Source organism: Phaenicophaeus curvirostris, chromosome 12, assembly GCF_032191515.1.
Source record: "Phaenicophaeus curvirostris isolate KB17595 chromosome 12, BPBGC_Pcur_1.0, whole genome shotgun sequence".
In the NCBI taxonomy this organism is placed as follows: domain Eukaryota; kingdom Metazoa; phylum Chordata; class Aves; order Cuculiformes; family Cuculidae; genus Phaenicophaeus; species Phaenicophaeus curvirostris.
In genome coordinates this window covers 22,309,761-22,335,579 of record NC_091403.1, presented here as the reverse complement: position 1 = coordinate 22,335,579, position 25,819 = coordinate 22,309,761, and the positions used below count along the sequence as shown (strand labels likewise).

Here is a 25,819-nt window from a genome sequence, read left to right as displayed (position 1 = left end):
GATTTTGTTATTAAATCTGCTACCCCTGGCTCCGGAGAGCAGTGCTGGGGAGCAGCCTGTTTGCTAATATGTGGAGACAGTGGAATGCAAGCAGAAAATATTATGAACTCATCATCCGCGCGCTGACATATTGATGTGGCACCTGCACCTGCCTGCAGGGGCTTCCAAAACGCGCTCGGGAACGAGCCTGACAGCTTGGGTATTTTCAAATTCAGGCTGCTTGTTTAACGCTCCGCAGCCAAGCCCGTGCGCAGCCCCGTTAAGCAGCTAACACACGGAAAACATGCCGGGAAGGGCACAGCGGGCACAGCAGCTCCGAGCCGCAGGGAAAAGGGGCTTTGCAGGCGCTCAGCCTGGGGCCAGGGCAGGTGTCCTTGCTTCCCGCAGTGGGGTTTCCAAGCGAAGTGGTAGCCGAGCACGTCCCAGGGCGGCCGTGGTGTGTGCTGCGTGTGCCGGGCTGCCCGGCCAAGGGGACGGAGGCGAGACTCTCGCCAAGCTCTGGTTTGCGCTGGGGGTGCCAGCAGCACGGCAGCGGTGGGGTGAGGTGTCGGGGCTCAGCTGCGACGGTGGCGCAGGGAGCAGGATCTGCAGGGCCGTTGACCAGCCCATGGCCAGGGTCGGGGAGCGATATTTCCCGGTGCTGTGCGGATGCTGCCATGGGGAAGCAGAGCACTGCCCGTGGAGGTGGGAGCAGCAGCCCAGATGCCGGGGTTGATTTGCTGCTAGTGACAGCGCAGCAGTGATGCCACTTGTCTTTTCATCTTTTTCCCATCGCTGCTGCTCCTTTCACTGTCTAGGGCAGAGATCTGCTCCCAACGTGGTGAGCCAGCAGACAGAGCGGTTCTGTAGTATTTACCAAAGCTGATGCCTCGTTGAAACAACCTGAGCTCCCCCAGCTGCCGCGCTCCTTGGAAAGGCGAGCGAGGTGGGACGTTTAAAACATTCAGCAGGTTTTGTTCACATGCAGCATCCCAGCAGTTCCTCTTTATGGAAACAACTCCATGGGGGAGACGGGAAGCGATGCATTTAGAGGGTTTCTAGCAAGAAATTGCAAAAACACTTCCCCAGGCACCAGCGCAAACTGTGCCGTTAGTGGTTGTGTTTATTCATGAGCAAAGCCAGCCATGAAACGATTGCTCTTTGCAAATGGTCTGGGAGAAGAGCAGTGAGTTTGCTTCCCTGCTTTGCCTGTCCTGGCTGCTCCTGGGCATGGGGAGAGCAGGTCCCATCCCACAGAGCTGGGGAAGACGAGGAGGTCTCCTTGGAGTGAGTTTTAGGGATGTGAGGGCTTGAACCAGCAAGATGCTTTGGTTGCAGCAAAAATCCATGTGCGGCCAGGGAGTTCTGCAAACAGGCACAAAAGTTATTAAAGACCCACATTCAGAGTCAGCTGTCCTAGATGGCACAAGGGGATCAGTAAATCACCAGCGCTCTCTAGTTTGGGCAAGAGAGGAAAGATGCCCCAGATCTCTGTCATTGTCCTTGGTTTGCAGGTGCAAAGTGTGCTCTGCAGGTGAATAAATGAGCGAGGGATGATATGCCAGGGAGCTGCCACCCTGCTGCTCCTCCTTGGCTGTGCCCAGGTGCCTGATCCTGCTCTGCACGGGCTGCCTGCGTTAGCACAGACCCCCGAAGCAGGCTGGGGTGCACATCGGGGTGCAGGGCAGGGGTGGGTGTTCCCACGCGTGGGCACCGTGGCCGGACTCTGCATTCCCAGGCTGGCAGCTGGAGGTGCCCGCTGGTCCTGCGGTCCCCAGCGCCTGGCCCGCGGTCCCCAGCTCTGGTTGCCATGGCAGCCGGATGCGGCTGCAGGTGAGCCTGGAAGAGCACAGCCTGTCGCAGATGTGTCTGTCATCTGAACAGATCCCTGGCAGGGCCGTACAGGAGACAGGGAGCACCAAAGGGCATCTGCGCTGCCCAAAAGAAATAACTGCCAGCCGTTAGCAAAAGGTAAATAGGATTAAAATCCTTGCTGCTGCTTGCGTTACCGGCGCCTACATCCCAGGGGATGTGGCTGTGGCACCTCTCCCTCCCACACGGGGCTGGCACTGGCTGCATCCAAGCTGACTTTCGAGCAGGGGTGAGGGGAAACAGGAGCCAGGTTTAGCACCACAGCTTGCAGGGCTCAGTTGGCCTTTACTGAAGGGTTGTGCCAAAGGCAAACAGCGAGTCCCCTGTGTCAGAGCAGGGATCCGGCATGCACAGGGCTGTGCTCTCTGCCCGCTTTGGCTATGGGTTAATCAGCACTTGGTTGGGGAGTGCAGGAGTTTTCCAGTGACCTGAGAGATGCTGGACACGTGCGGCTGTGGCTCGAGGGCTCCTTAAGCAATTGTGTACACGGCAAAAAGTGGCTTTCTGCAGCAGCTTGGCTCCAGCTCTTGCTCTCCATCTGTGCTCACACTCCTCTGCCTCCCCTAACCACAGCACTTCAGCTGTTGTGCTGCCAGTGGGACACGGCAGCTGGCTGCAGGCTGAGGTAGCACCGCAGTGTCACCTGGAGAGGCTGTGGGTGACCATAATGTCTGCATCTCCTGGCTAAATAACAGGTGGTTGCTGGACGGAGCCAGGGGTGGGAGCCCAGAGAAGAGCAGGGGTGGCTTTGGGGATGGAGCTTCCCCCACTTTGGGATGCGTTAACCCCTTCACAGCAGCCTTTGTGGCTCTTCAGCGGGCTGGGCTGCCCTGGCACCCTGTGTACGCTGCCAGAGACGGCTGCTGTGGCAGGGGGTGCGGAAAGCACACCAGGAATGCCTAATGAGATGAGATCTGACAGCCCATCTTCCTGGGAACGTCTAATGTAATCTGCAATAAGATGAGATCAGCCAGCTGGAATTGCCACTCAGCTCCTGCTAAATCAAAGCGCGTTTCTCACGCCGGACGAGCCCTCCCCAGGTCACCCCGCAGCCGCGCTGGGGGCCGCCGGTTGCCTGCTCCCCATGTGCCAGTGGGATCTCATCCCTGCCCTCCCTCTGTGACATCCCCTGGTGGATGCTCCAGAATCGGGGTGCAGCGGTGCGGCTGCAGCCTGCAGGGCTGGCTCTGGGCTGGTTGGTTTGTGCCAGAGAGCGAAGGGTTGAGCTGAGACCGCACCAACGAGGCTCACGGTCTCCAGGGTCTGTTGCTGCTTCCCCGTGGTTCCACTAAACCTGAGGCAACAAGTGTTTCCCAGCATGGGTTTTGTGTGTAGCCTTTGGCTCTTGCACCCAGCAGTGGGCTCCGAAGGTAGAATGAGGAGCCTGGGAATGCAGGGTGCTGGTCCAGCCCAGCTGGGATCCCATCCTTGTGGGAGCTAAGGAAGAGCCAGGCAAAGGCAGGTTGAGGAGATGCTGTCCCAGCCCTGTCTGCCCCTCCTGGGGCCATTATCCTGGGGGCTCCTACCCCTCAAAGCTCTTGCTGTCAGTGTCTTTCTCAGACTCCCTCACCACAGGACATGTGAGGAGGGGCCCCCGCAGCTCCCCAAGGCTGCAAAAAGCGGGACTTAGAGCCCATGTGTGGAAATCTGCAGTTGAAGAGCAAAGCCTCCTCATCGCCCAGCATCATAACCAGACGCACGATCCTGGGGGCTGCAAATTCTTTTCAATCCAAGAGGATTATCTGAAGATGCAGTGCTCCTGGAAGGGCCGAGACCCCAGCTATGACACGTTGTACCTGATGACCTGGGAGGAGCAGCAAGCGTGAACCCCTGCTCTGCTAACAGGCTCAGTCCGGTGTCTTGGACAACAGCCTTCCACTGTCCTCAGATCCTCAACATGCAGCCGATGGGGTGCAGGATCTGCTCTGCCTGCGGTTTGTCACGTGCTCAGGTGCGATGGGAACACAACACCCCAGTGCACCATCTCCGTGCTCTTCTCGGGACAGGCACGGAGGGCAGGGATGCTTCCCCAGCACCAGCGCTGGATCCTCAGGGGGCAAAAAGGCTGGGAAAGCATCTGGAGGAGGAAAGCGATTGCTCATCCAACTAGGCTGCCAGGGATCGCTGGCAGGAACGCGATGGGGCCTTTGTGAGCCATTAACGTGGGGGGACACACTTGGGTGAGAGTAGGAAAGCAGTGCGGGGAAGGGGGTCGTGTTGGTGCTGAGCTCTGCTTCCCGTGATGCTGAGGCATCGTGTGAAGGTGCAGACGCATGTTCTCAGCTTGGTTTGTGTCAGCTCCACGCTGGGAACACGGCAGCCGGCAGGGAAGGAGCAAAATGTGATTTCCAGTGATGAAGACAGCGCCGGAGAAGGTGGCAGAGCTGTATCCAAGATCGCTGCCTGCGGAGAGCTCGTGGCGGAGGAGCAGCCCCTGCAGCCAAGCCCCTGCTGGGAGCTCGGTGGCATTTTGTGGTGCCAGGGGCAGGGATGGGTGGGCAGCTGCATGCTCAGCAGCCCCGGGGGGCTGGGGGTCCCTGTGCCAGGCTGGACCCTGCCGCCGTTCTTGGTTACCAGGGCCCATCGCCCGCGCGCCGGAGAACAGGATCCACGCAGCAGCTGGGAGGCAAACGTGAGTCGCCATGGCAACCGGGCATGGAAACATCAGCAAAATGGGTCAAACGAGGGGAATTAAAAAAATAAAAATAGAGGATGGTGTCGATAAACATTTTGGTGTGACGCTGCTGCTCTCGACAGCATTTCGACTGCATCCCTGGGTCGCGTGGCTCCTGCTTGGAGCTCCCTGTGGGGAGCAGAGCACAGCACCCCCCTCCCCATCCTGGCCCCTGGGGAGCAAAGTCACCCTAACAGTGCTGGGTTTTGGAGGTGCGGGGTCTGCTGGGGATGCCAGGCCTGCCCACGCCCCTGCTGCCTCTGCCATGAGGGCACACGGGTAGGGAAGCAGCTCCCAAGGCTCCCTGTCTGAGGGTCCTTGTCCTGCTGCTGCCACTGCAGGGGTGCAGTGGGACAGGGATGGAGTGAGACAGGGATGCAGTGGGGCAGGGATGCAGCAGGGCAGGGACACAGCAGGCAGGGATGCAGTGGGGCAGGGATGCTGTGGGGCAGGGATGCTGTGGGGCAGGGATGCAGTGGGTCAGGGACACAGCAGGCAGGGATGCTGCACTCCCAAATCCCCCTTCCCGGGTGCAAAGCTGGAGCTGCCCTGCCCAGCTGGGTGCTAATGTTGTGCCACAACCCATGGGAGCTGTGATCCTTCCTGGGGGTGTTTTTCTCCCTACTGGGCTGCTCAGCCTCTCCGTCCCCTCTGGCTCTCCTGGATGCCCACCAGCTCCTGCAGCTCCCCTGCAGCACAAACACATCTTGGATCTGCGGCTGCAGTGACCAACCACCAACACACGCACCAGCCCGCACTGGTGTACCCTCGCTGCGAGATGTCCCCTCTCTGGTTAATTAATTTTTAATAATATGCAGCATGCTTGTTTTCAAAAAAAGTAAATTAATTTGTAAACCATTTGTGCTATTTTATCTGTCACTTAAGCTTCTGGGATTTGCAGTTTTAATGCATTACATCAGTTAATCAAAATTCTCTTCCAGCAACAGTTTTAATTAAACCCACTTTCGGGTTTTTTTTGCTAATTCATTGCTGTAGCTAAAGGCTGCTAATTAGATCAGGCTTTTTTTTTTGTTGTTGTGGTTTTACATTCACCACTTGTGTTGCAAAGCTGCAAAGAGGAGCAGAGGTGATAGAATCATGGAATGGTTTGGGCTGGTAGGGACCTCAAAGCCCATCCAGTGTCCCCCCAGCCATGGTCAGGGACACTTCCCACTGGATCAGGGGCTCCAAGCCCCATCCAGCCTGGCCTTGAACACCTCCAGGGATGGGATGTCCGCATCTTCTCTGAGCAACATGGGCCAGGGCCTTCCCACCCTCACAGCAAAACATTTCTTCCCAAGATCTCATCTCAATCTCCCCTCTTTCAGCTCAAAATCATTCCCCCTCATCCTGTCCCTGCACCCCCTGATCAAGAGCCCCTCCCCAGCTTTCCCGGAGCCCCTTTCAGCACTGGAAGCTGCTCCAAGGTCTCCCCGCAGCCTTCTCTTCTCCAGGCTGAACAACCCCAACTCTCTCAGTCCTCATAGAGGAGGTGCTCCAGCCCTTGGATCATCTCCGTGGCCTCCCCTGGACTCGCTCCAACAGCTCCGTGTCCTTCCTGTGCTGAGGCTCCAGAACTGAACACAGGGCTCCAGGTGGGATCTCACCAGAGTAGAGCAGAGGGTCCACATGCGCAGGTTCCACATCTAATGTTTCATCACCAAGGTGGCTTGAAAATTGATATAATTTAATTTAATTTAATTTAATTTAATTTAACTTAATTTAATTTAATTTTTCTGCTTCTGGACACCTGGGACCCAAGGAGCAGCCCCTGGTTCGCCTCATGCCCGCGGGCTGTTGCGTTTCCAGTTCCCACCCCGAGCATCGCCCTGTCTGCCTCCTGCTCTGCTGCTGTCGACGCTGGCAGCGAGTGCGCCCTGCGGGCTGTGCTCTCCGTTTAGCCCCTGGCAGAGTGCTCATGGCTTGCTGTATGTATTCCTGCCGTGCACACAACCTGCGGAGGCTGCAGCGGGCACGGCAGCGCCCTGGGGAGGAGGCGAGAGCTGCTTTCCCATGGGATGCTGTGGGTGTGGGAAGTGGCTGGTGGCCTCGCAGCAGCCCTTGGCCCACCCTGGGGTTGGGGTTTCCTCCAGCTCGGGGCCCTTTCTCTGAGGAGCAGGAGCAGCCCGCGAGCCGGCCGCACCAGGGCTCCGCGCTGGCAATGCCGAGCTGGCCGGGGTCGGAGCTCACTGCAGGTGACCTGGTTGGGCTCCTGCTCCAGTTGGAGCCCCCTGGACTGAGCTTGTCCTCTCCATTCCCTCAGCACATCTTCTCCGCCGGGCTCTCCTCCCCAGCGCAGGCAGCTGCCAGCTCCCTCCCGCCCACGTGCCCAGCTCCACGAGGCCCTGGGAAATGTTACCGCGCTGAATCATATCGCTCTGACTTCGAGCCAAGTCCCGCGACGGCTTGTGCTGCTCCTCGGGAAGAGAGGATCTGTCCCTTGGGCTGTACCCATCCTGGGGGGCTGTGTGGGTCTGAGATGGGGTGTTGGGGCTGGAGGGAATGGGGCTGGGGGCCTCCTGCCCTCCCACCCAGGTCTCTTCTGCACCTCTGCTTGCGGCAGGACAGAGCCGGAGGCTGCAAATCTCTGAAGAGGAGCAGGGATGCTCCCGCGTGTTGTGCTTGCCCTGAGGAACATCAGTCCCTGCGATCACGCAGCTCTCGTCCATCCCAGACCCTGCGCCGGACAATTTGGTTTCTACCACCCATGGGAGAAGCATCCCCTTGCATCGCTTCTGTGATCTGCAGTCTCGGCATCTCGCCGTGTCCCCCCAGCCCAGGCAAAGGGCTGCACCCCCACCGTCCCCACACTCCTGTCCCATCGCTGGTGCCCACGCTGCCATCAGACCCCCCTCCGTCACCTCCCACCGTCCCCCCGTGTTGCAGGGGAGGTTGCCCTGGCACAGGTGGTGGCTCCCATCCTGGGAGCTCTGTGCCTCGGACTCCTCAGTGAGTCCCCTTCGGACCCCTCGGCAGCACAAAGAGGCGCTTGCTGAGCTCTGCTCCCTGCGTGTTGGGGACAGAGCCGTGACCCAGCAGCCCTCAGCCGTGCACCGCTCTGTCGCGCCATCCCCTGCCAACGCCGCCACAGCCTGAGCCCTGGCTCTTCGCCTCCGAGGTTTTCCAGTTGTTTTCTAACTGAGCAACCAGCAGGGATCCAGGAGCAATCCCCGGCTTTGGAACAGAGTTCCCCTGGGTGAATGTATTCCACGTAACTATTAAAGCAGGAGCAGATTTATCAAATTATGTGCTGTAATTGCAGAAACCTCACGGAGAGCCGACACTGTACAACTCTGATTACAGACCCGGCTCCTTCTCTTTCAGCTGAATTTCTAAATCCATCCCCCAAACAAACAGCTCCACAGCAATCGACACCTGATCTGTTATTCAGATTTGCCAGCGATATCTGCTCTGACAACTTGCTAACAAGCTTCCACGCCAACAGGCAGCAGCCGGAGAGAAACGGCTCTGACAGGGCTCTGTTAAATTAGCAAATGGAGACACGATCCAAACCGCCGCTCAGGTTCGGTGGCAGCCTTTTTGTGGTGGAGACAAGCTAAATATATTATTGCTTTTGCAAGTGATGCCGCGTCTTTGCGACGTCTTTGGGCTCTCCAACCCACCACGCACCGATCCCCGTGGCGGCTGCGTCCCTGCGTGTTGGGGCTGCGGCACCGCTGGGTGTCCTGGAGAGCAGCTCGTGTGGGTCAGATGGGCCAGTGGGAGCCGTCCTGGTGATCCCAGGCCAGGGGCTGTGCCCGGCTCAGCCCCCTGCGACCCTGCTCTTGCTGTGGAGCAGATTCCCAGCAGATATTGCTTTGGCTCGACTCCTGGCCAGTCCGTTTGGGTCTGAAGCGCATTTTCATCAGCCAAGGTGCAGAAACGCAGAGGTCGCATTGACACCTCACGCAGTCCTGCTCCAGTCCTATGGTTCCTCCTAACTGTGTGTACACACGGACACCAGGCCAATGGGTGGCATTTGGCATCCAGTGGATTTTTAGCTTAGAAAATGGAAAAAAACCCTCAAATGATGACAAGCGTATTTATTTGTGCAGCCGATGCTGCCAATTGCTTTATCTCATTGGCATTTTTTGCCATTTACTGAAGTCAGTTGGAACAGGGAGACAAAATCCAACATTTATGACATCTCAGTCAGCTTGGAAAGGCTCCTTCGAATGCAGCAAAACTCAGCAGGCTTGACATTTGGAACTCACTTATTTCACTGCCAGGCAAAACCTTATGCCTTTATACTGTATTTTTCCTGCTGTTTCTCAGCGCAGGAATTTCTGCTTTTTCTGGTTTCATACCATTATGAGCAGACCAGCTCAGAAAAAGAAAAAAAAAATCACTGCTTTAATAATAAAATTGGCTTTGAAATAGCAGAAATCTGGCTTGCCGGTGTGGTTCCAGGCTCGGGGGGAGCTCTTGGATACCCACACGCCTGCTTTGTTTCTCGCCCGGATCCCCCAGCGACGGGGGTGTGTGCAGTCATTGTATCACTGTTCCGAACACCTAAAACCACATGGAATGTGAAAATTTAAGAGACTGTTTGACATTTGGCTTTTTAGAATTAATTCTTGTACTAAATAATAATCTCTGAAGCACTGCCATGTGCGTGCACAGAAAACCTTCCCCTGAGGAGATGAGAAGCTGTCGTATAAACGCTTAGAGAGCTGAAGGGATGTGGTGGAAGGGATGTGGTGGAAGGGATGCGATGGAAGGGATGCAGTGGGAGGGATGTGGTGGGAGGGATGTGGTGGGAGGGATGCGGTGGGCACCCTGGACCTCTGCCACGCCGCCCTGTTGGGGCTCCAACCTTCAGCCCAACCTCACCGTGCCTATCAAACCACGTCCTCAAGTGCCATGTCTACACAGTTTTTGAACCCCTCCAGGGTCTCAGGTTAATGAGTCTGTGGACATGACGAGCCAAGAGCCCAAGGAGATGGAGCAGGGCTGAGCTGGCTTTCCACCATGAGTTCCAAGCCTTTAGAAAGTCCCAAACTCCCAGAGGTGAATGCACTCTGAGCCACCCCAGCAGCAGCACAGCAGGTGTGGAGGGAGCGGGGAGCACCCGGGGCAGCGCGAGGCTGGAAAGACCCAGGGGCAGGGGGGCAAACAGCTCCCAGAGGACCTTGGGGAGACCCAGGGGGCAACTGGAGCTAATTAGCCCTCATTAGCTACTGGCTACCAGGTGCACTGAGTAACACAAAATGAGCAGGCAGCTGCGGTGGAGGTTTTTGGGTAATTTTCAGAAATAAAGAGGGAAAACGGTGCTTGGTTTGTGTCTGTGGGGCTGTGCAGGGACCATCCAGGCCAAGCACTGGTGATGCTCATGGGTATCTCTCTATAGCTCTGACTTCAGCTGTGGACACAAGGCAAACAGGTTGAAGAGTGACTTTCTCTCCAAAGTGCTCCCTGCTTCCCATCTCCTAATGCAGCCTCACCGAGCCGGGAACCGTGGCACCGTGTGTGCCTGCAGAGGATGCTCCTGCTGGGTAAGGCTGAGATGTGCTACCTGCTACGCCAGCACCTGCCCAGAGCTGGTGGCACAGAATCATGGAATGGTTTGGGTTGGAAAGATCCTTAAAGCCCATCCAGTTCCACCTCCTGCCACGGGCAAGGACACCTCCCACTGGATCAGGGGCTCCAAGCCCCATCCAATCCGGTGTACTGTGTCCAGTTCTGGAATCCTCAACATAAGAAGGAAATGGAGCTGTTGGAATGGGTCCAGAGGAGGCTACAAGGATGATCCAAGGGCTGGAGCACCTCCCATACAAGGACTGGCTGAGAGAGTTGGGGTTGTTCAGCCTGGAGAAGAGAAGGCTCCAATTCCAGTACCTGAAGGGGCTACAAGAAAGCTGGAGAGGGACGTTTTACAAAGGTATGGAGTGATAGGACAAGGGGAATCGCTTTAAATTGTAGAGGGGAAGATTTAGACTAGACATAGGGAGGAAATTCTGCACGATGAGGGTGAGGAGTCCTTGGCCCAGGTTGCCCAGGGGTGTTGTGGCTGCCCCATCCCTGGAGGTGTTCAAGGCCAGGTTGGAGGGGCCTTGAGGAGCCTCACCTAGAGGGTGGTTGGAACTGGATGATCTTGAAGGTCCCTTTCAACTTAAACCCTTCTGTTATTCTACGACCATTGGCAAAACCTTTGGTCACGGTGAGGCTGGGATGGTGACAAACAGCCCTGAGCCCACAGCTGGGTCTGAGACGCTGCAGCCTCCACCGCAGCAGCCCTCCTGGGCAGGGGGTTCTGCTGGCTGGGTCTGCGGTTTTGCGACTTGTTAAGCAGCCTCTGGCATGATCGTGGGAAAGAGAATCCCCAGCATGGGAGCTGCCTCTGGTCCATCCTCCCCAGCTCCAGGCTGGGTTTCATGGGGGCCCCACCTCTGGGGCGGGATGGAGCTCTCCCAGCGTCCTGGCCATCCCAATGGTCTCGTTGGGATTGCTCTTGCACTGGGCCCTCTCTATCCCTCATCCTCTGCCTTGTGCCCCTGCAAGGAGCCTTCGTTGTGCCTGTCTGTTCAGTAGCGGAGGCAGCGAGAGCCCCCCCTTCAGCCCTCTCTTCTTAGCACCGAGCAGTATTTTTGCTAAAAAGAGGAATTTGACTGTTTTAAATGCCAGCTTGCCATATGATTCAACAGTTGCTCAGGCAGACGTGAGGTAATAAGGATGCTGGTTTTCAGGCCTTATCCTAGAGAGAGAACCTCTTCCCTCCGTGCTGGGTCTCCTTCAGCGAGAGGAATGCAAGGACCTTGTGAAAGGGACACGAGGCCGGCGAGGGGCAGGGATGGGGTGGCCCCTCCTGAGCCAAGAGCCAGCATCTCAACGTGCCAGGGAGGGAACAGCCCTCTCGGGGCTGTGGAGAAGGTGGCTTTGGACCCGGCTAGAAAAAGAGAAGACACCTCAGCCCCTTGGAGGATCTTCTCTCCAAACTCTCCTGGCCAATGGCCCATCTGCTTGCAAGGTCTCTGGTGTCCCCATAGCTCCAAAAGCGTTTTGTACCTTCAGCTTTCTTGTGTTTTCATCCAGTTGCTGCTCGTCCTCACCCTGTGTCTTCTGCGCATGCTGCTCCGCTGGGCGGCGAAGGTGCTGAGGAGCCCATGGTGAGGTGCTCCAGTCCTGGTCCCTGACCCCTTGCTCTGTGTCCTGGGGGAAAACCACCGCTCCAGCTGCCACCAGAGCTCCCATGTGGAAAACGCCTTTGGGAGCAGTGGGATTCAGTAGAAAATTCCCTCTCTTTCAGATGCAATTGATTTGAGTTCCCCTGCGGTCCTGGTTTCCAGGCACCATCCGCCGCTGGAAATGCTCTCCTGGTGACAGAAAATCTATGGGAAAGCAGGCGGCTTGATGAAGAATTCATGGGGATTTTCATCACTGGTTTTCACCTGCCACAAAAAAGGCAGCCTTTAATTTTTGTGAGCTATAGGTGCAGCAGTGATGGAGGAAAAAAGGTTCTGTTTCTCTTTGAGCCTGAGCATGCAGCAATAGGGGCTGCAAGGCGCGTTGGAGAGAGTGGATTTTGGGAGGCTGTGAGTGACTGTGGTGCATGCTGGACCCTGTGCATCCTCACCCCGCCTGCAGAGATGTGCTGCAGCATCCCAGCAGGACAAAGTAGCGTGGCATCCGGCTCTGCCAGGTGGCTTCCTCTACAGTGCTGGGTATCCAAGTGCATTCAGATTCTACAGTGTCCTTGGCCCAAGACAGCAGAAACTTTGTCACTAAAAGCACTTTTCAAGCATATTTACTTGAGTTAACTTTTTGGCCTTGTTCAGAATCTACTGTGGGGCCACGAGGCACCATCCCTGGGTGTTTCTGGGTGCTCAAGGATTGGGGTGCGTGAGTGTAGGAGGATTGATGCCGTGTGTGGTGGAGAAAATAAAGCAGCCATGGGGGTTAAGATGGGTCAATGAAACCTGAGGAGATTTTGAATAACTGGCTGGAGAAAAATGTTAAGACTCATTAGACACCCTCTTAATTAAGAGAGGTGAGAGCTGTGCTAGCCCTGAGCAGTGCTGAGGTGGCACGGGACCCAGCGTGCCTCAAGGTGCTGCCACCCATCTCGGCTGAAGACGGGGCTACGGTAAGTGATGGGCATCGCAGCAGCACTGGGCAGCCAGCTCGGAGAGTGTCATCTAGAAAATGTACCCAGCTGCTGGAAAGCCCAAAGGCTTCTGCCTCTCCAGGGGGAGCAGAGGGGACGCCTGGCGGCATCAGCTCCCTTTTCCCCTAAGTATCTCCTGGCCAATTCTGGATTCATTAGGACAAGTGAACAGGACTGTAATTGATTCTCTGCTGCCAGCAACGCTTGGATCAGCCCCGAGTGCTGCAGCTCGGCCGCTCCTGCCCAACTGGAGGTGGGAGAGCCCTTGGGCAGCTCGGATCCGCGTGACCGCAGCGTTCCCGTCCAGCTCGCTAATCCCCCGATCTGCCTCTGTCCTGCAGAGAAAGCACAAGAATGAATCACATCTGATTAATTTGCCTTATCCAGAGGAATCTCCCTGCATTAGCAAATGTTTTCTGTGTTTCTCTAACCAACATGAAAACACCCAACGGAGCCCGGCATCTGCCCCCGCGGTGGTGCCAGCCCAGCAGCCTGCCTGGAGCGGGGCCGGGGCGAACCCACTGTCAGCCGAGCCCTGATGGGACACTCACATCTGCCTTAAAATGATCTTAAAACCTACTCATGAGCCAGCTGAGCTCAGCCACTGCCTTCCCTGGTATTTTGCTGCTATGTTTACCTCTGGGTGCTGTTCGCTGGAAAGTCTGCCCGGGCTGTGCGGCGATGTGCTCCGTCAGCAGCAGATGCTTAATCTGATTAGAAATAAACCTGTCACTCTTCTGTGACTGATGGGAATCTGTTACAGCAAATCCCATTGTGATGTGGAACTGAGCAGCGTGTGCCAAACCTCGACACTTTCTCCTCTTTGAGCTCTTGGGAAGGTTTTGGGTCGCTTTGCTGTGGCTCTCGGGGCAGCTCTAGTGGCCTGCTGTCCCTTAATGCGGCTGTGGGTGCCATCCTGTGAGGACAGAGAGCTTCAGGGCCTCTCCTCACCCTGCCCGTGACTTCCCATGGGACCTTGGACCACCCTGCCTCCTGTGCACCCTCCCTGCGAGGTGAGGAGCGTGATGTACGTGTACCTAACCCCCCCCATGCAAACGCAAGACAAATGGAGAGGGTCCCGATGTCCACAAGTGAGCCAAAAAAACCCCTCTGCAACTTTGTGAGGACCTTCCCAACATGTAAAACCTTACCCCAGCTAAAAGAAGTGGCAAGGGCCCTGCAGGGCGCTGTGGATCAAGTCTCCGTGGACAGGCTCGAGTCCCGCGTGGCCCTCGGGTAGGTGAGTGGGATTGCTGGTGCAGGGCATGGGAGCTGGGAAACCATTGGGCTTCGCCAGAGCTGAAATGCCAAGGTCCTCGTGCTAGTGACAGGCAGGTAATGAGGCTGGAAGCCTGATGCAGCACTTTCTCCTTAGAAAGGTGAGCTAGGGCACAGAAAGGGTTTCTGCTCTCCATCTGGTGGGTAACCAGCTAATTAAGCTCCTGAATGATGGAGAGGTGTTTGGGGTCGTTTCTCTTCCAGGAAAGGGGAGCAGTGAAACGACCCGATTCGTGGGGAAAGGGCGGCAGAGCCTCCATCCGCGCTGCTGGGGCTGCGACCTTGGGGTCCTGCCTGCTGGGAGGTGGGGTCTCTCCCTCCCTCCAGGCCAGGGTGAGGCTGGCATATTCCTGCACTGGGAATCCTGAAAACACTCACATTCCTCTTCTCAGCATGGTGGTGAATCCCTGCACCCCTGCCAGCAAGAGTGGTCCCTATCGTGGCCGATGCAGCAACCCTGCAAGCTGCTGCGGGGCACAGCGAGCCCTGTGCTGCGGCGGGTGCCAGGCCCCGAGGCTGCTGCGGCATCGCTGGGCTCGCAAACCATCCTGCGTGCCCTCCTGGGAGAGGAGGAACAGACACAGCGTGTCGCTGATGCATTGCAGAGACAGGTACGGCACCGGCAGCGCTGCCTTGGGCGAGAGCCAGCGAGGGTCAGCAGGGCGCAGCTCCCGCAGCCGCTGTCCTGGGGTGCCCGAGGACTCGGGCTCCTCTCACCAAGCCATCCGTGACCCCTGCACCGCATGTGTGGAGAAGTGCTTTGAGGGGGGAGCCAGTGTCGTGGGGGTATGGATCTCTCCATCCCAGGGCCGTTCGTGCCCCCGCACCAGCATCCTGCTGTCAGGCACAGTCTGTCCTTCCAGCCCACCTGGGCAGGGGGGAACTCATCCAGCTCCCTTCCCTGGGAGCGGCTGGGATGCTGCGGAAAAGCCCTGCCCTCTTGCAGCACTAATCACGCAGCGGTGTAATTATCCTGGCCGGCTGCTTGTGCGCGATGCTGGTGGAAGTGGGGCACTGCCTGGCAAACAGCAGACAACCAGCGCCATCGGGATGCTGCTCCTGTTTGTGGAGCCCCGGACGCAGCGCGGTGCCGCGAGGGATGCGGGAGGATCACGCAGTGGCTTCAGGCATCCCCACTGTGCCCTTGGTGCGGATAATCCCACCTGCCCGCATAAGCAGCTAACGTGGGGCTGATCGGTCCGTAATTGCGGAGCGTTTCCCACGCAGAAAGGGGGGAACGAACCAGTTTAGCCAATGACACCTGTGTCCTGCCCACAGCCGCCCGCGTCGCCTGGCATATTTATAGTGTTGTCTGCTATCGGGGCTCGTTTCACCCACTCAAACCAAGTCCAGAGGCTCCTGCATCTCCCTAACCCATTGCCTGTTAGCATCCGCAGGAGTGCTTTGTCATCTGCCAAATCTGCTGGTAGAGAGGCAGGGAGAAGCGATTTCTCCACAAAAATAAGTAATTAATTTTTTCCAGGTATTCAGTTATTAAATTCTTAATTAGACATGGGCTAAAGCATACAACGGCATGAGCCAGCAGCTTCCTGAGAGCCAAGCTGCTCCCAGAGCCCCTGCAGCAGCTCCCTTGGGCTAATCCCACCGGCCCTGGGGATTACACACCGGGACACGGTGTGTCCAGCCCCAGGATGGGTTGTCCAAGGTGATCCAGCCACCTTGCGCAGGACCTTCTGCAGTGGCGCACACGCACACAGGGCTGCCGTCCTCATGCTTCTCCCTGGCACCTGGCTGCCAATATCTCCTGTGGCATTAGCGCAGCTTCTCTGTCCCGGGCCTGGGGAAGGATGGAAACTCTGGTTCGTTTTCCAGTGTCTGAACAAGAGCAGTTTCGCAACAGAGCTGCCTTCCAAGTTGGTCGCACCAGAGGTTTTCTAGCAGCCCCAGAGCACTGCCTGTCCCAGTCTGGCTGCACAGATGGGATCAGCTGGGCGTCCAGTTCCACGGTCCTGGCTGCTGACCCTCCACGCACGTGGGGCTTGGAGCTCAGCTGGCCAAGGGCGGGCTCCGAGCCGTGGCTCTCCCTTTGGACACGTCCCAAGGAGGGACGCTTCGGCTCTGCTTACCTGCCTTCTCCTTGCGGGCTGCTCCCCTGCCTCGGAGCAGCGCAAGCCCTCCAGGTGAGGACTGCCTGGGCACTCTGCTCCCAGCTGTTCGCCCTCCTCCCAGCTCAGAGAGCAGAGCTCAGGGTTTGGAAGCATCCAGGTGGATGTCAAAAATAGACTTGGCTAGATCTGCTCCTCGTGTTGCTGAGTAAAGGTCTAGTGAGCTCTTGAGACACAGGTGGATGGATCAGAGCCCTCTTCAGCCTTTTGTGAAAGCACTGACTTGGGAAAAAAAAAAAGCAAGTTCTTTTAAGTACATAGCTATAAATAGCTTATTTTGGGATGTGTGTGAGCCTGCTGAGACCAGGAGGATGCTGTTTGTCAGAAACTTGCTTGATCGCCTCCCCAGCGGGACAGCTCCACCTGCTCTCGGTGTTGGTCACATCGGGCTGTGGCTTTCTCCACGCGTACCCACAGGTGGGCACGTACAGGTGGGCACACGCCAGCCCTGCTCTCTCGGGCTGCCCCACAGCAGACACAGCCTGGCTCTTCTCCCCAGCACCTTTGCTGTTCCTGCCAGTGCCACATTTAACACCTCATCGAGCCTTTAATTGTTTGTTTGCTCGTTCTTCGCTAGTAAGATGCAATATTGGTTTAATTAGAGAACAGAAAGTAGCACGCTCGGCCTGCGGAGACCGTGGTTCACGGAAGGGCTGCTTGGAAGCACCAGGCAGGGATCATCCCAGCATCTTGGTGGCCCCAGTGAACGTGGTGGGTCCTGTGCCACCTGGCCACGTGTCACCTGGGTACCGTGCAGGGCTGCTCGTGGTTGCCCGACAGAGGCTGTAGCTTCCCAGGGTGGCAAAATGATTTGTGGACAAAGCAAATCCAGGAGCTCTTGGGCTGGGAGACGAGGCGGTTGGCCCAGCAGCCTGGTTGTCAGAGACCTCGCCAGCCCCCAGCAGCACCAAGGGGCCGCGCATCCCAGCACGGCCGGTGGCAGGAGGGCCCTGGGAAGAGTGGGAGCACCCAAAACCAGACCTGAGCACTGGGAGGAGAGGCTCTGCTCTCCCGATCTGTCCCTCCAGCAACACACCTGTAGCACTGCAATCCCTGCTGCCAAGCCATCATTCCCAGAGCTCTGCCTGGGCTGGAGCCACGTGTCCTCTCCAGGCTGGGCAGTTCTCCACGCTGGCTGCTTCATCTTGCTGGGGCAGGAGGGGCTGGGGGAGGCTGCCCTCAGAGCTGCTCCCTGCAAACACAGGCCCCCAGTACACAAAACGCTGCGGTGCCTCATGCTGCTCCGCACTTGAAGGGCCCATGCAAGCTCTTTTTCCCCTGTATCTCAGGTGAAGAAGCTCCAGCCCAGCCCTGCACGCCGAGGAGCGAGCTACGCCAGCGGCCCTCTCTGTGGGCTCAAGAGCGAGCAAGAGCTGCTGGCATAAATTACCACGTTGTCATCCCCGGCGCTGCCATTCCCAGAGAATAGCTTAGCGGCTCAAAGGGCTGCTGAAATAATTTCGCACAGCATAATAACAGTCCTTAAGCTTTCAATTTAAAAAATGTCAACAAATCCATTATTTCTGCAGCCTGGCTGGCTCACTGGCACCTGGGGGTCAGGCACAGCCAGCCCTTGCCTGACACCCGGTGCAGAGAGTTTGGTTCTAAGTGACAAATTAGCCTAATGAACTCCCAGCATCTTGGTGCTGGTGAGTAGCCTTGATTTATCCAGCCCTCTCCTCCACAGCACTTCAAATGTCACTTCTCTGTCTGCTTGGCTCCGGTGCTGGTGGCCGAGCGCTGGTGGGGAAGCAGGGCTCAAGAGATGAAAAGGGACACCCGTGCTGGGTGTTGGTGGGGAAGCAGGATTCAAGAGATGAAAAGGGACACCCATGCTGGTGGCCAGGTGCTTGGTGGCACTCATCCTGCAGCCCGCTGGACCCAGCGGGTGCTCCTCACCCTGCCCAGCCTGCGCCAAGGATTTCTGTTGTGTGCACTCAATGGGAGAACCCTTCGAGGTGGGAATGCAGCTCCTCCAGTCCCCACACACAGCACCTCCTGGAGCAGCTCAAATTCCCTCCTCCGGCAAGTTACTCCAGACTCCTGGCTGATGCAAGGTCTTCGCCCTGGGAGACACGTGCACAAAGCCTGTTCCCTGCGCGGGCTGCCAAGCAAGTTCCAAGAAGATGCTGCCACCCCAGGCGCCAGCTGCAGGCAGGTCCCTGGCAGCGGGAGCAGTCTTGTGTGGGCAGGAGGGAAGTCTCTGGTTCGCAGTGCGGTGGGAGAGGCAGACGGGCAGCCAGGGAAGGGCACTGCCTGCCCCGCAGCCTGCGCTCGCTGCCTGCCCCATGCCCAGGACAGGGTTGGAGAAGGGCTCGGGCAGGCGGTGGGGCTGGGAGCACAGCTCTATCCCCCACCCATGCTGCAGGCTCCAGCCCTGCTTCTTTCTTGCTTCTGGCCAAGCTCCAGCTCCCACCTGTGATCATCCATGGGGCCTTCTAGGGTGCCAGCATAGTGTCCCCAAGGCTCAGGAGCTACCCCGGTGCCAGAACACCATACACCATGCTCTTCTCTGCGGTGAGAGGGCCCCAGGCTGGTGGGATTTGGCCAGGGAGAGCTGCAGCCTCAGTGGCTCAGCTCAGGAAAGGAACCAGGGACGCAGACCCTGGGAGCAGGAGGAAGAGGTCACAGCAGGAGGCTCGGGGATCACAGAACTCCTGAAGCCATTCCCCTCATCTCCCAACTCCTCCAGGCGACTGTGACCAGTGGGGACCACTCTGTGAGAAGGATCTCTGCTCCCCGGCGAGACTCACGCGTCACTGGCACTGTGCCCTGGCCAGGGGTGTCCCCTCGGCTGTGCCATCTCCCTGTCCCTGCTCCTGTCTCCGTGTCCCTGTCCTGCCTAGCACACACAAAGCGCTGACACTGCTCCCCTGCTCTCCCTCAGCTCCAAAAGGGCAGCGACTTGTGAATCCCTCGTGGGCTCCTTCAGCCGAGGGGTCAACAAGCAGCTCTTACTGGCATTCCAGTTCTGCAAACCCTCTGAGTGGTGATGAGAGGGGAGGGAAATCACCGCGGTTCGCCCAGATCGCCCTCCTGGCACCGAGCTCGCTCGTGCGGCACAGCCCTGGCCGCAGCCCCTTACGGCCTCTGAGCGCACCTCGTGCTGCGAATGCTTGTAAACCAAACGGCTTGTGCCTGTGATTCACACATCCAGGAGCAATGGGTTATTCCTCGCTGGAGCTCCGCTCCGGGCACTTACGGCTCTGCAGCTTCATACGGACATTATTTGCATTTTTACATAATGTTAGGAGTTGCCTCACAAAAAAGGGAGGAGGCTGCTTTGCTCTGCCATGGTTGTGGAGAACCTCTCCCTGCAGGGCTTGTTTTTGGGTTCCACCAGCCACTGAATTAGCAACATTCAAAATAGATGAAGTACCTGGTAGGTTTCCAGAACCATTTGCTTTCAGAAAGGGATTTATAACACGGCTGGAGAAGATGCTTTTCCCACGTAAACTACTCAGCAGATGCACATTTATCCTATTGTTTATTTCCAAGCGTGGTGCATTTACAGATTGAAGAGGAGTGCCCAGTCCTGGAGCTTGGTCAGGGGCCACAACCTGAAGAAACTGAACACAGCAATTTTTATATAATCACGGAAAGGTTTGGGTTGGAAGGGACCTCAAAGCCCACCCAGTCCCAGCCCCGCCATGGGCAGGGACACCTCCCACTGCATCAGGGGCTCCAAGCCCCATCCAGCCTGGCCTGAACCCCTCCAGGGATGGGGCAGCCACCCCTGCTCTGGGCAGCCTGGGCCAGGGCCTCCCCACCCTCACAGCAAAACATTTCTCCCTAAGATCCCACCTCAATCTCCCCTCTTTCAGCTCAAAACAATTCCCCCTCATCCTCTCCCTGCAATCCCTGGTCCAGAGCTCCTCCCCAGCTTTCCTGGAGCCCCTTTCAGCACTGGAAGCTGCTCTAAGGTCTCCTTGGAGCCTTCTCCTCTCCAGGCTGAACAACCCTGAGTCTCCCAGCCTGTCCTCATACGGGAGGTTCTCCAGCCCTCGGATCATCTCCGTGGCCTCCTCTGCACTCGCTCTGACAGCTCCACATCCCTCATGCGCTGATGATTCCAGAACTGAAGAGAGGTGGGGGTCTCACCAGAGTGGAGCAGAAGGACAGAATGACATAAACAGCTTCAATCACACAAACATCAGCACCTGCCCTGTTGATGCCCCAGCCCTGGTCTGATGCCTGAAAAAAAAAAGCCCATTTTACTCGCAGCTCCGCGTGAAGGCACAGACTTTGCCACCAGCTGTACAACCTCTCGCCGGCTCCTCCGGCCGCGCCGCTCGCCCTCCTCTGCTGCTGCTGCTTCTGTGGGTGGCAGCCAAGCCCGGCCTTTACGGGAGAGGAAAAGTGGGAGCTGGGGGAGCCACCGATAAATACCAGCGCCCACACTACCTGACAGCGTGTGGGGAGCCGGGAAGGCTGCAGTTGTTTTTTTTTTTCCTGTCGTGCACAAGTTTAGCAGCAGCATCCTCAGGCTGCAGTGAAGCCAGCGAGTTGTGCGCGGCAGCCGCAGGGACCCCCTGAAATCCCGAGGGAAAGGAGACACGAGGGTGACAGGCAGCCAGTCTGACCATCACAGGAGCCGGGGGAGCAGGGGACCCCAGCCCCAGGCAAGCGGTGGCCCGCGAGGCTCTTCCCAAGGGCATTTCAGCCCTGTGGGTACCAAGAGCCAGCTCTGCGAGGAATGTTCGCACACGGCGATGGGGAAACGTCCATGCTGCTCAGCAAGGCTGTCGGCTGCGGATCGCGAGCCACCAGCCATCTGGCCTCTTCATCCCACCGGAGCTGGGTTTCCGGAGGGACAAACTGTTTCTTCCAGCTGAGCTTGAAAGAAGGAGGAGGCTGTATGGGAACTGAACTGGTGAGGCAGCCACTGGCGTGCGAAGGAGCCTGCGCGTCCTGAGCCAACATGAGCCCCACGAACGCAAGAGGGCAAAGCCCAGGCTGACAGTAGCAAGTGCTGTTTTCCACAGCTGATAATTTTGGCATGGAAATCATCGAATCATCGAATCATAGAATCATGGAATCAAAGGATGGTCTGGGTTGGAAGGGACCTCAAAGCCCATCCAGTCCCACCCCTGCCATGGGCAGGGACACCTCCCACTGGATCTGGTTTCTCCAAGCCCCATCCAACCTGGCCTTGGACCCCTCCAGGGATGGGGCAGCCACAGCTTCCCTGGGCAACCTGGGCCAGGGCCTCCCCACCCTCACAGCAAAACATTTCTGCCTAAGATCTCACCTCAATCTCCCCTCTTTCAGCTCAAAACCATTCCCCTTGTCCTGTCCCTGCCCTCCCCCTGGAGGACCTGTAGAAGAACCCACTGCAATTAAAACACTTGGGAATACTGTGAACCCTTGTCTGTCCCAGGGCAGCCAGCAGCGTGGGGCTGTGCGGCAATGCCCGGGAGAAGTGACGATGGCTTCACCTCTGCTATCCCAGAGCAGAAGGGTCACACTGGAAACACCTCAGAATCGATCGCAGCAAACGTCACATGCAAAAAATAAACCTCTCTTTGTTTTACAAATCAAAGTTTCCGTATTTGCTCGAGCCTTGCAAAATGCCAGCTGTTTTTTCCATTACCTTCTGTGTCACCTAAGGGGAGGGTGAGATAAACCAGCACTATCCCGGGACCAAAGTCCCGCTGCCTCGTCTGGAACAGACTCCACCTCAGGCACACAGCATCCCTGGACACACTGCATCCCCGGACACACTGCATCCCCCCTGGACACACCACATTCCCCTGGGCAGACTGTGTCCCCCCGGGCACAGCTCCACAGCCGACTCTCAGCAGCTCCCAGGGCATGAAACAGCTTTTCCACCTTGGCCCAGCACAGGAATTACTGGCAGTGCTGGCTTCCAGGTTCTTTGATCCAAGATTCTGCAGGCTTCCACAGCGGATCTTTCCTAGTGCAGCGGCAATATTTCCTACACAGCAGGTCCTGCCTGGCTCTCCGTGCCACCAAAGCACAACCTGGAGCTTTCTCCCGCTGAGGAGGAGCTGCGAGAAGCCCTGTGGCCGTGGCCCTCACTGCCCAGCTCTGCCCGCTTGGCTCTGACTAATCCGCAGGGATGGAGAGAGTCTCAGCTTCTCCAGGGGTTATTCTGGATCAGCGCTTGGCTGGCAGGACAGGACGGTCACGGGGACCTTGTGCCACGTACTCTGACCCATCTTCCACCCCAAGCAGGGGCCGCGGTGCTGAAACGACTGAGATCCGGCACCCAGCGGGCGCTCGGGCCACGTCCCTCAGGGCAGCGACGGGCACACATCCCAGTCCCAGCAAACACCCAGGCCAAGCCGTTCCATCCTGGAAATGCCAGCACCCTTCCCAATTCCAGCCTGTTCCCTCCTGTTTCCATGGCAACCTGCGACCTCACTGAATTCCTTGGAGATCTGCCAGTGTTTTTTCGGTGGAAACAAAGCTAATTATCACGGTTTTCCTGATGCCCTCCCTGTCTGCAGGGGCTGGGTCGTGTTTGGGGCTAGGGTTGGAGTGGTTTCCTAGACAGTGTGGTCTTGTGCACTGCCTCACAGCTGCCCCAGCTCTCACATGTGCCCATCGCCGTGGTGTCTGACCCCCCAGCTCTCACATGTGCCCATCGCCGTGGTGTCTGACCCCCCAGCTCTCACATGTGCCCATCACCATGGTGTCTGACCCCCCAGCTCTCACATGTGCCCATCACCATGGTGTCTGACCCCCCAGCTCTCACATGTGCCCATCGCCGTGGTGTCTGACCCCCCCAGCTCTCACATGTGCCCATCACCATGGTGTCTGACCACCCCAGCCCTCACGCGTGCCCATCACCGTGTCTGACCACCCCAGCTCCTGGCTGCGGGCACCTCCGGGATGTGGCGAAGCACCATATCCCTACGGGCTCCAGCTGCTCCCAGTGCCCAGTTTTCCCAGTTTTGCCCTGAAACAGAGCACAAGGCCAGGATGGAGAAAGGGAATCGGCTGGAGTTGTTCAGCCTGAGAAGAGAAGGCTGTGGGGAGACCTTGGAGCAGCTTCCAGAACTGAAAGGGGCTGCAGGGAAGGTGGGGAATGGGGTGATCTTGATCAGGGAGTGCAGGGACAGGGCAAGGGGAACAGTTTTGAGCTGAAAGAGGGGAGATTGAGGTGAGATCTTAGGGAGAAATGTTTTGCTGTGAGGGTGAGGAGGCCCTGGCCCAGGTTGCCCAGAGCAGGGGTGGCTGCCCCATCCCTGGAGGGGTTCAAGGCCAGGCTGGATGGGGCTGGGAGCCCCTGATCCAGTGGGAGGTGTCCCTGCCCATGGCAGGGGTGGGACTGGATGAGCTGTGAGGTCCCTTCCAACCCAAACCATTCCATGATTCAGTGATTCTATGATTGAGATGAATGGAAATGAGTAGAGAAACCCGGTCCTCTTCTCCCTCCTGGGTGACATCTGGGGAGTCCCTGGTGCCCCAGGGGGCTTCATGGCCTGGGGCTCTGGCTGTGGTTGGGGGTCCCGTGTGCTGGTGGATCCCATGTGCTGGGGGGGATCCCGTGTGCCATGGATCCTATGGCCTCAAGCTCCACCAGGGGAGGTTTAGGCTGGACATTAGGAAAAAATTCTTCACGGAAAGGGTCATTGGGCACTGGCAGAGGCTGCCCAGGGAGGGGGTTGAGTCACCTTCCCTGGAGGGGTTTAAGGGACGGGTGGACGAGGTGCTGAGGGACATGGGTTAGTGACTGATGGGAATGGTTGGACTCGATGATCCAGTGGGTCTCTTCCAACCTGGGGATTCTGTGATTCTATGATTCTGTGTTGGGGGATCCCATGTGCTGGGGGGTCTCCTGTGTGCGAAGGGGGTTCCATGTGCTGGGGATCCCATATGACAGAGATCCCATGTACCTGGGGGTGCTGTGTGCCCAGGGGGGTCCCATCTACTGAGGATCCCGTGTAGCGGAGGGTGCTGTGCGCCCCGTGGGGATCCCCTGTGCTGGGGGGAAGGGGGGTGTCCCACCTACCCGGGCATCCCATGGTGGGTTGCTGTGTGCCTGGGGGGAATCCCACGGGCTGGGGGGCGAGGGGGGGGCACGTGGCCGGGATGCCATGCCGGGGGTCCCTCCGGTGCGGAGCGGCGGGCGGGGCGGTCGCCCCCGCAACCTGCATCCCGAGATTTTTTTTTTGGGGGGGGGGGGGGGGCGGCCCCGGGAGAGCTCGGCGCGGCCGCCCCCGCAGCCGGCGGCTCGGCTGCGTTCGGCTCGGTTCGGCGGCGCTCGGCTGCGTTCGGCTGGGTTCGGCTCGGTTCGGCTGGCGCTCGGCTGGGTTCGGCTGCATTCGGCTGGGTTCGGCTGGGTTCGGCGGCGCTCGGCTCGGGTTCGGCTGGCGCTCGGCTCGGGCCCGGCGCGCGCGGACGGCCGGCGGCGTCACATGACCGCGGCGCCCGCGGGAGCGGCGGCTCCGGGACGCGGCGCCGGGAGCCGCGGGGCGGGCAGCGCCATGAGAAGCCGCCGCCGGCCGCCCGCGGGCTGCGGCCGCCGCTGCCGCCGCTGAGGGAGCCAGGACCATGTGAGGAGGAGCCCCGGCGGAGCCCGGCACGATGCAGAAGGGGATGCGGCTCAACGACGGGCACGTCACCTACCTGGGGCTGCTGGCGAAGAAGGACGGCGCCAGGAAGGGCTACCTGAGCAAGCGGAGCTCCGACAACACGAAATGGCACACCAAGTGGTTCGCCCTGCTGCAGAACATGCTCTTCTACTTCGAGACCGACTCCAGCTCGCGGCCCTCCGGGCTCTACCTGCTCGAGGGCTGCGTCTGCGACCGGGCGCCGTCCCCCAAGCCGTCCCTCTCAGCCAAGGACTCCCTCGAGAAGCAGGTGGGGCCGGGCTGGGCTGGGAGGGCCCGTCCCAGCTCCCGGGACCTGCCCCGCCTGGGGGGGATGCTCCCCGGGATGCTCCCGGTGCCGGGGTTGGGGATGCTCCCCGTGCCGGGGGGGTGATGCTCCCCGGGATGCTCCCAGTGCCGGGGATGGGGGGGATGCTCCCCAGGATGCTCCCGGTGCCGGGGTTGGGGATGCTCCCCGGGATGCTCCCGGTGCCGGGGTGGAGGATGCTCCCCACGATGCTCCCGGTGCCGAGGGGGTGATGCTCCCCAGGATACTCCCGGTGCTGGGGTTGGGGATGCTCCCCGGGATGCTCCCGGTGCCGCGGGGGAGGATGCTCCCCGGGATGCTCCCGATGCCGGGGGGGTGATGCTCCCTGCGCACGCCGGGGCAGCGGGTGCGTTGGTTTCTGGGGATGTCGGGCTCTGCCCGGAGGTCCCTACTCCCCCCCGGCTCCCATCGGGGCTAATTAGCCGCCGGTAATTAGTGGCGGGGGCTGTGGCGAGGGGCGCCCCCCTGTGGACGCGGGCGCCCCGACTCCCCCCGTGTCCCCCGTGTCCCCATCCCCTGCCCCACGCGTGTCCCGACCCCCTGATCATAGAATCACAGAATAACCAGGTTGGAAGAGACCCACCGGATCATCGAATCCAACCATTCCTATCAAACACTAAACCATGTCCCTTAGCACCTCGTCCACCCGTGCCTTATGTCCCCTGTGTTCCCATCCCCTGCCCCACGCGTGTCCTGACCCCCCAATGTCCCCCGTGTCCCCATCTCCTGCCCCACGCGTGTGCTGACCCCACATACCACGTGTGTCCCTGTGGCCCCTGCCTTGCAGTGACCCCCATGGGGAACGGAGGGGACGTGGGGCTCCCGTGGGGCTCCCGTGGGGTCGCTCCATCCACGTTGGGGCTCCACCGTTTGCCTTCAATATTTCCCAGCTGGATG

At 58.6% G+C, this 25,819-nt stretch overlaps 2 protein-coding genes across 3 annotated transcripts in view; one reads left to right on the top strand and one right to left on the bottom strand.

The window, feature by feature from the left end:
• ANKRD34C (ankyrin repeat domain 34C) overlaps positions 1–25,819 on the bottom strand; it is a 202,875-nt gene that overhangs the window by 30,880 nt on the left and 146,176 nt on the right. The gene's annotated exons all lie outside the window — the stretch shown is intronic.
• The window catches only part of RASGRF1 (Ras protein specific guanine nucleotide releasing factor 1), a 36,845-nt gene continuing 35,565 nt past the window's right edge, over positions 24,540–25,819 (top strand). For both annotated transcript variants that reach the window (XM_069866588.1, XM_069866586.1), the window contains exon 1: positions 24,540–24,865. In XM_069866588.1, coding sequence (XP_069722689.1) covers positions 24,590–24,865 — 276 coding nt within the window. In that variant the 5' untranslated portion in view covers positions 24,540–24,589. The remainder of the gene's footprint in view (positions 24,866–25,819) is intronic.